At 35.9% G+C, this 9,663-nt stretch overlaps 2 protein-coding genes across 2 annotated transcripts; both read right to left on the bottom strand.

The window, feature by feature from the left end:
* Positions 1 to 474: 474 nt before the first annotated feature.
* Positions 475 to 4,314, bottom strand: LOC105226325 (endophilin-A). The gene has a single exon (XM_049450585.1). The coding sequence runs from the start codon at positions 3,946 to 3,948 to the stop codon at positions 2,827 to 2,829; it is 1,122 nt and encodes a 373-aa protein (XP_049306542.1). The 5' UTR covers positions 3,949 to 4,314; the 3' UTR covers positions 475 to 2,826.
* Positions 4,315 to 4,574: 260 nt separating this feature from the next.
* On the bottom strand, positions 4,575 to 5,399 carry LOC105226324 (uncharacterized). Its single transcript, XM_011205155.2, has 2 exons — positions 5,240 to 5,399; positions 4,575 to 5,063 (listed from the first exon to the last, which is right to left on the bottom strand). Exons 1-2 carry the CDS (start codon positions 5,288 to 5,290, stop codon positions 4,710 to 4,712), a joined length of 405 nt encoding a protein of 134 aa, XP_011203457.2. The 5' UTR covers positions 5,291 to 5,399; the 3' UTR covers positions 4,575 to 4,709.
* Positions 5,400 to 9,663: the final 4,264 nt, after the last annotated feature.

The following is a 9,663-nucleotide window of genomic DNA, read 5'->3' as shown; positions in this document are numbered from 1 at the left end:
AGCATGGAAGCTATTGATAATAGAGCTGATGCTGTGTTATGTGCTCTTCAATATGCCCAAGTGAGTATGAATTGGCCGCCGCTTGGCATTGACATTGTTGTCATAGAGATAGCCATTTACCGCCCCCAATTTAATTATATTTATTTGTTTTTAACCACAGCGCGGGGGATTGAAAGAATTCAGTATAATTAATAGCGTGTAAATGAAACAGAAGCAAACTAGGAAAGGATCGCACAACAGTGTTGGCGTCTCTCAATGCCGGAGGGCGGCTAATGACTCGTTGCTGTGACAATCGGCGGAGGTGTTGGCATTCATCTAGCAGGTGTATGTACATAGATAAGTAGCCGTTATAGGATGTTGGCGGTGGATGGTGAGGGGAAATAATAAACCAGATGATATAGCAGCTAATTCAGTAAGCATATAAAATGCAAAGAAAACGAAAATGAAATAATCGTGGAAAAAAGAATACTTGCGTTGGAACGAAAGACACATTAAAAATTAAATTTTATTAATTTCTTTTTGGTTTTTGTTATCGGGTTTTTGCCTTCATATTTGTCGCGCTTTGCTTCAATAATTTTTGTAAGTTTTTTTTTTGCTTGTTTGTTTGCATAACGTAATTAATACATATTATATCTTAATATCAGCAATATCATAAACCTTATACACGCCGTCTTCATCTCTATATTTTCATTTGCGGTAGCTTTATAGTTAATTTTCATATTTCATATTAACGTTAATTATGTGTATATAGTATGTATGTATGTATAGGGGTAGGTAATTGTTACATTATTACACTTGTAAATTTCCATTACAATAATTATTGTTATAATTCATCGTAATTGCATCAAGTTGCATATATGTATGTAAGTATGTATATATTTTCAATACATTATTGTTTTTCGTTATGTTTAGCCTTTTATTCTATATATTGTACGTATGTATACAATTATTAAACCAATGTTTTTGAATTGTTTTATTTTTATTTTTTGTTTTTGTTTTACTTTTAGTTTTTTTGTTTGTGTTTTATATTCCAACATGAGACTACTAAACCACCTTCGACTTTCTTCTTTCATAACATATTTGTTCAAAAATCCTCACAAACGCTATCGGTAACGCTACCAAACGGTAACTACTTGATTATTATCAGTACATTAATCGGATAGTAATCCGCTCGAGTGACAGTGCCATAAAAATAATAACGGACAAGTTTTGGCTTTGTGCTTAGAAAAAATAAAATAATAAAGAAAGATGTGAGAAATATTTAAATATGTACTTAAGATAGCATGGAATGTTAGACAACAAAATAGTATGAGCATTATGCAGCATTAAAGCAATAGTTTGCATACAAATTAATTACAGCAAACTGTTTATTTAATAAAAGGTTATTTAAAACTAGCAAATTATACAAAAAAATTATTCAAATAATAATAAATATAGTAGTTTCGATAAAATATATATTTGCAACCGAACTTTCTTTGAAAATTAGTGTAATCAACCAAAAAATCAAGTGGTTCGATTACAATGCATTTTATTTTTCAATTGTTTAACATTTTTCCCTAAGTAGCTCTTTATAAAAGGCAGCAAACTTTCGTGAAATATTTCAAATGAATACATGCACGTATATACGTGTCACTTTACAAACACTTAATTGTTTAAAATTCATTTAAAGTTAGCTTTAAACAAAAACTTTTTGAAACCGCACATCCAGCGCTGATAGCTTTAACGCTTTTTCTCATTGTACCAGCACACATTTGCTGTACTTACACATAAACACAAATGTTTGCTTTTTATACATATTTTCGACATTTCTTAACAGCTTACATAAGTAGTTAGATGATAAACTTTAACAAACTAAAATAATTAGTTTAACACAGCTAATTATAAAACCTATCCGTTTTATTTCTAGACCACTGTATTCCTTGTTTTTAGTTTAAACGTATATTTTATTCAGTGGTTTAAATTATGACACTTGTTTTTAGCTTCAGTACATACAATACATTTCAGATGGTTTCGTGTTCAAACTTTATGTTTATTTTGTTTATTTAAGGTCTTTTCAATAAATGTATAAGGTATATTTAAGGTATTTAGGAATTAGAGAGCTCTCGCTCTCGTGTTTTTTTATTTATTTATCGTTTTAGTTTTCTATTCTTGTTTATGTTTGTTTTACTTCGCCTCGAAAACATATATACGATTAATGTAAGAGTTATAATAAATATACACGTATATAATATTATTGTATTATGCTTAATAAATACATATATATAAATATAAATAACAAAACAACACACACAATGTAGGTTAAAGTTAAGAGCAAGAAATGGGGAATAGGGAACAAGTTTGCTTTTATGTGTATGTGTGTAGGTATGTGTAGGTTAGGGTATGCAATGACTTAAAAATGACAACAATTTTGGATGATATTCCTTTTTATGATAACAGGCTGATAGGTAGGCAATAAGTTAGGAATTACATAAATACTCATAGTAGCACAATCAATTTTCGGTTTTGTTATTTTTGTTTCATATAAGTTACAAATATCATTTTAAAAGTTCCAAGATTTCAAATTGAATTGTAATTGAAGTATTTATGAATTGATCTTTGAAATTTTTTATAAATTTTATAATTTCCATTGAGTTTAATAATTATAATAAATACACATCTCAATTTGTTTGCGATTTTTCTTTGATGCTTCTATGCTTTTAAGTAGCTTTAAATTTAATTAACTGTTAAATTTAATATTAAATAATTAATTATTGTTTGTCAACTAGTTGCTTATGGAGTGATGAAGTGCTTTGCTCTCATCAAATGTAGCAGCTAAGCGTGCTCCCCTTAATTGCCATTGGGCAGTGGAACCACAACTTGCACATATGACTGTGGGAAGTAGCCGGTGCGTCCATTTAAAGAGCCTTCATACCAATTGTCGTCCACACGGCTCAACAATGTAATGGTATCGTTTTCTTTGAAGCCCAATTCGCCCGGATTCTCTGGCTCGAAATCGTACAATGCCTGACAGCATGGTTGCTGTTGGCGTTGTGGTGTTGTAGCTCCCGGCACCAGCGATTTGGCTGGCGAGCGCAAGGGCGAGGGTAGCGGTGATGCCGCTGAAGCCCGATGTGCCGGTGTGCTCACGCTGTCCGTATCGTTAGTGCCGGTGCCATCGAGATTCAGATCTAACAATGTTTTGGGCACAAATTCAGCTTTTGGTCGGGATTCAGCCTCTTCTCGCTTTTCATGAAGTGTCTCCTGCAAGCCGCGCAGTATTTCAGCGCACTGCGAGTGGAATTCGTAAAGCGCCTCAGCGAACGTTACCAATTGTGACACGTGTTCTGTGTCGTTTTCGAGCAAGTTAAACATGCCCATTTGCGCTAAATGCAGCGATTCGGCAAATTTCTCCTCGGCGCCACGAATCTCCTCGTCTTTAGCTTGCCGGCGACGCTTGCAGTCAAAATCGAGGCGTCTTCCCTGCAACTTCTTACGATGATGCATTACCTCCTTCAATTCTTTAGTTTGTAGGTGATGCAATGGTTCTAAAACATTTTGCTTAATATTGTCATCCAGTGAGTATTTTACATCAGCCATTTGTTTCAGCGCTTCACCGAACTCGACAAGCGCTTGCGCGAATACACTATTATCCTCACCCAGCTTCTTGCCATACATTAGCATACAATCGGCGAGTAGGCCTTCTGGCTGAGGGTATGTATTGGACTTGGCCTGACCAGATAGTTTCGATATACCCTTGACGGCTGCCATTTTAGCACGTGCTGTTGGATTTGGTTGAAGGAATTCCTTCGTCTTCAGCTGCAGCTCCTCGACCAGTTCAACGGTGACGTCCGTCTTACGCTCCATTTCCATGAAGTCCATATCCAGCTTTGTGCCTTCCGCCCCACCCATTTTTTCCGTCACATACTGATTCGCCTTGTTAATTTGTTTCTTTAATCCTGCGAACGCCATCCCTGCTACTTTCGCTTTTTCACTCTGTCGTCAAGTCACTCACTGCGATTTTCACTAGAGCTATTAATTACGCGTTTTACTGGTTTTCCAAAACGATTCAGCGACTTTGTGGACTTTCGATTTGCACTTGGAAGTTGTTTTTTTGTTAGATACTGCGATTTTCTTCAACGTTATTCAATTTTTTGTGTGTTTTTTGGGCTAATGGACTTTTCTCGCGCTGCAAATCGATATTTCACATCCAAAGAATTTGTGTACTTCGTAGCGGAGCTTTCAGTGTATGTTGGAGATAGGAGAAGAAATGACTGGTAAAATGTTTAGCACTGCGCCAACATTCGCCAACATTCACCAACAGTGGGGGGCGATTCGACCCTGACAATTTGACAGTTGGCAGTTTTTATACGTTCTCTGTTTTGGGGCTGATTTTGACATTCGTAGAAAAGCTCATTAGAGAACGTAAATTATGAATGATATACGGTCTTTGGCTTCTTTCTGCTGTTAAAGCAGGCTATTTTTCAACTCTGATAAAGCAGTATAAAGCACAGGGTGTAGTTTTAATTATCGTACAATTTAATTGCAAGCGGAAGGAAATATTTCAAAATATTTTTTATTTCATAACAAACACCATGTATTGACAGTTTAGTTTATTTCTAAAATTCGTGTGAATTAGACGCAATGTCGGGAAAGTGTAACAAATTGGAATGTTATATTAAAGTATTAAAGGTAAATATATTCAGTTAATGTATTACTCATTTTTATAAAATTTAAATGCTTATTGCGTCTGCGGCAGCTGGTGCGCTTGCTTCCGCTGTTGCAGCTGCTTGGGCCCTCGCTTTTGCTTCGTCATCTATGGCCTTCAATTCAGCTTTGGACTTCGATAGTTGTAAAGCGACGCAACGCATTTGGAACCAGGGCAATGTGGTCAGGGTACTGCAATTATTGAATCCGGATTCTGAATTGCTCAGTGTGTCCTGTACACGCTGTTGTAAATCAGCGGGTAAACTGGGAGTTGCGAGAACTTTCTGCGCTTCTGCACTGAGAATGACATTTTGGAAAAACTCCGGCGGCGGTGGGCCAGCTCGCCCAATACCTAAGCCCAAACCAAGATTGAGTTGTGCCTGAAAGGTGAGTTTTTGATTAAAATGCACGCATTTAAGGTTATGTACAGAAGTTTATGGCTGAATTATGTTCATAAAAGTTTATATATTTATAGAAATGCAAGTGCTCCCGTTTGAGTTTATGTACACTAGTACATGTTTGTATTACAAAAGTGACCGCATTTAGAAAAGTTTACCTTTACCGCTACAATGGCGCAAAATAATACTAAAATTACTAAAAATTTCATACTAAGTTTTTGCTGGACTTCTAAAACAGACAAATAATTGGAAAAAAGGTTTTTTCGTTTTAACTTGACAACGGTTTCGTTTCACTTTTCGTTTTAAATTGTTGTCGCTAGCGATTATCATGGCTTTTATATCCCAGTTTGACTGGAAACTTACCTCGGTAATGCGTAGATTTTTCCTCTAAACTGTTTATTTGCTTATTCGCATTATTTGACATTTGTATGACACATGTTGATGCTTTTAGGGTTATACACATACACATACATATGTATAACTATATATGTAAATGTCGGTTAAACGGCTGCAGTTTTATTAATTAAAGTTTCTTATAATGCTAGTATGTATGTGTGTGCATATAAATGCGTGCAGTTGACTGTGTTATCTTTAATTCCAAGCTTTGATTTACACATCTATTATTATTTGCACTACAAGTAAAACTTTTAGATATAAATACATATATACATACATACTGCACATGTACATGATCTAAAAAGCATATTTGATTAGTTACGCATAACAAATTAAAAATGCTTCTTTGCTCACGTAGAAATTATTGCAGTTGATGACTAATGATTTTGCATTTTCTTTTCGTTTTTTTAAGAAATAGGAATTTAAATTTTTATTAAATAATGTACGTACATTTATACATAAGTATATGTGTGTATGTATGCTCAAATTGTAGAAATAACAAGTAAGGAAGGGCTAAGTTCGGGTGCAACCGAATATTTTATACTCTTGAAACTTGCAAAAATCGAAGCCAGAGAAACACTTTATGGTGTAAAACCAATCATATAGAGTAAAGTCAGCCGCATGTTCGAAAATTTTGATATTAGTTATATAAGGGATAGGCCCAGCTTTCGCTCCAAATTAAAGTATTCTTTTCCCTCATTTGCTCACTACTATTTTTTTCTGGACAACTGTACATGCATATAAAGATTACATCTATCTTAATATATAAAAATCACGTGTCACGTTGTTTGTTTGCGATGGACTCCTAAACTACTGAACCGATTTTAATGAAATTTTTAACACTGTGTGCAGTTTGGTCCAACTTGAAAGATAGGATAGTTTATAACTCTCCTTATAGTCGCATTATTTATTTATTGCAAATTATTTGTTTATTATTAGCAAAGAGCTATCCGCCAGTTGGTGGCGCTAACAGCAGTATTGAGTAAGTGCGGTATGTTACAGTAGATGGCGCTACAAACATTAAAAACATTAAATGAAAATGCGTTGTTTGAAGTTTATAACGGGTGATTTTTTTGAGGTTAGGATTTTCATGCATTAGTATTTGACAGATCACGTGGGATTTCAGACATGGTGTCAAAGAGAAAGATGCTCAGTATGCTTTGACATTTCATCATGAATAGACTTACTAACGAACAACGCATGCAAATCATTGAATTTTATTACCAAAATCAGTGTTCGGTTCGAAATGTGTTTCGCGCGCGTGTTTTGTTCAGCGATGAGGCTCATTTCTGGTTGAATGGCTACGTAAATAAGCAAAATTGCCGCATTTGGGGTGAAGAGCAACCAGAAGCCGTTCAAGAACTGCCCATGCATCCCGAAAAATGCACTGTTTGGTGTGGTTTGTACGCTGGTGGAATCATTGGACCGTATTTTTCCAAAGATGCTGTTGGACGCAACGTTACGGTGAATGGCGATCGCTATCGTTCGATGCTAACAAACTTTTTGTTGCCAAAAATGGAAGAACTGAACTTGGTTGACATGTGGTTTCAACAAGATGGCGCTACATGCCACACAGCTCGCGATTCTATGGCCATTTTGAGGGAAAACTTCGGACAACAATTCATCTCAAGAATGGACCCGTAAGTTGGCCACCAAGATCATGCGATTTAACGCCTTTAGACTATTTTTTGTGGGGCTACGTCAAGTCTAAAGTCTACAGAAATAAGCCAGCAACTATTCCAGCTTTGGAAGACAACATTTCCGAAGAAATTCGGGCTATTCCGGCCGAAATGCTCGAAAAAGTTGCCCAAAATTGGACTTTCCGAATGGACCACCTAAGACGCAGCCGCGGTCAACATTTAAATGAAATTATCTTCAAAAAGTAAATGTCATGAACCAATCTAACGTTTCAAATAAAGAACCGATGAGATTTTGCAAATTTTATGCGTTTTTTTTTTAAAAAAAGTTATCAAGCTCTTAAAAAATCACCCTATATTATTTGTGGTAAAGTTATACGAGTCTATGACTTCCAAAAAAAAAAAAATAAAAATTGGGCGGGGCGAAGTTCGCCGGGTCAGCTAGTAATCTATATATTTATGTTCGTAACTTAAACATTTCGCTCAATTTTTCTTCAAAAAGGGTTCCATTTCTTAATACAAATAGCAGCGCATAATATTGCTTGCCTTATATACATAAGCAAAAGTATATAAGTATGCGTGTATTTGCGAATTCGCGTTTTTATTAAGTGCGTGTAAACATATTTACATACTGAAAGTGTTTTTTTTTAATTTGAAGCTTCAACATGTTGATTGTTTTTACAGGTAAATGCACAGCAGAGCGTTGTTGTTGCTGTATAGCGCATTTGGTATCGCATATTTTCTTTGCAAAATTAAAAACTAAACAGTTTCCTTGTCAGTTGTTGCATCTTCGCGACTTGCTCTCTTTATTTTGATTTGTTGTTGTATTCTGATTTTATAAATTCTTCTTTTTTGTTACTTTTTTGCAAAAACTTCTTAGAGAAAGCCGTTACCTGCTGACTGCTGAATGTAAAGTACTTTATTAGTATTTATTTTGGTTGTTGTTAGTTTATCTAGCACTGAGGCAGTACAAATTTGTTGCAACATCTGCTGTTTCTTTTGGCTGGGCTCAGTTGGACGGTGTATTTTTGCGATTCTTTTATGGTTATACATACGTACAGAGTAGCATTCACAAATAGTACATATACATATACAATTATCAGTCTTCAGAATATGCATACATACATACTCGTGAAAACATTCCTCAGCTTGTTTCAGTGCCCTTGTTGTTTTTGCTATTGGCATTTCCTGCAGTTTTCACTCTTTATCATTCTAATGGAATTTTCATAAAAGCAAAAAACACAAAAGAAAAACATTAACTTCGACTGAACCGAAGCCATAATACCCTTCACAGGTGCATTTTTTGTAGTATAATTCAAAATGATCACTTAGTTCTTATGGCAGCTATATGCTATAGTGAGCCGATCTGATCTACGGATTTCTTCGGTTATTTCAGCGTTGCGTTGAGCATTAATTCATGAAAAATTTCTTCAAGATATAACGTCAAATGATAGAGTTTTCCTTGCAAGGACTGGATTCCGATTACTCAGTTTGTATGGCAACTATACGCTATAGTGGGCCCAAATCAGCAGTTCCGACAAATGAGCAGCTACTTGAGAAGAAAAGGACGTGTACAAACTTTCAGAGCGATATCTCAAAGACTGAAAAGTTAGTTTACGATTATAGAGGCCGACGGACACACAGACGAACATGGCTAAATCCATTCCACATGAAAGAATCTAATATTGTGAAATCGCACGACCGAGGCGGCTAATTGGTTGGGCCATTTCACCAAACATGATTTTCAACGAATCGATGTGAAGCCAACCTGTTGGAACCACATATTGTCCAAGTCCATATCATCAGTTATCATTGAGCGGTAGCGATTTGCATTCACAATAACGTGTCGGTCTTGATCATCACGGAAGAAGTACGACCTAATGACGCCGCCGGCCCATGAATCGCCCCAAACAGTAATTTTTTCGGATTGCATGGAGTATGTGTAGATTGCCGTCTGAGCAATAACGCATATTTGGCTTATTGACGAAGCCATTCAGCCAGAAATGAGCCTCATCGCCCAAGATATTTTTTCGATCAAAATCCGGTTCATTTTCAAGTTGTTGCACAGCTCAATTCACGAACATACGTCGATTCCGGTAGTCAAGCGGTTTCAGTTCTTGTCTCTATTTCGTCTTGTAAGGATGTAGGCCAAGATCTTTTCGCAAAATTCGCCACAACGACGTCACAGAGATGCTCCACGCTTGAGTATGATGTGTGAAAGATTGACCATATTCAATATACTACGGCAACTTCTTTGTCCCACTGGCACGGGAACATTTTGTACTGTGTGTGGACTCAAATTTTTCCACTAGACGCTCAATTGTTGATCTAACAGGACGATTGTGACAACCATAAATCGGATGTAGCGCTCTTAAAGTTGAGTTCGCTGACTCCGAATTTCAGTAATAAATTTTAATAATTTCGACTCGTTGTTGGATCGTATATCTTTCTATGAGGTATGATAATTAAGTAATGAGACTGATTCCATAAAAACCGTATATTTGAAAATTATTCTACAACTCGGCCTTCCTCTTCAAAGTAGTCTCCTT

The sequence above is a fragment of the Bactrocera dorsalis genome, chromosome 2 (genome assembly GCF_023373825.1).
Source record: "Bactrocera dorsalis isolate Fly_Bdor chromosome 2, ASM2337382v1, whole genome shotgun sequence".
NCBI lineage: Eukaryota > Metazoa > Arthropoda > Insecta > Diptera > Tephritidae > Bactrocera > Bactrocera dorsalis.
This window is presented reverse-complemented; position numbering and strand designations above follow the sequence as displayed.

Bases quoted from the DNA above. Each gene is read 5' to 3' on its own strand.
- LOC105226325 (XM_049450585.1), bottom strand. From the start codon at position 3,948: ATGGCGTTCGCAGGATTAAAGAAACAAATTAACAAGGCGAATCAGTAT.
- LOC105226324 (XM_011205155.2), bottom strand. From the start codon at position 5,290: ATGAAATTTTTAGTAATTTTAGTATTATTTTGCGCCATTGTAGCGGTA. The intron at 5,064-5,239 runs GTAAACTTTTCT...CTCACCTTTCAG, and splicing joins GCGCCATTGTAGCGGTAAAG to GCACAACTCAATCTTGGTTT.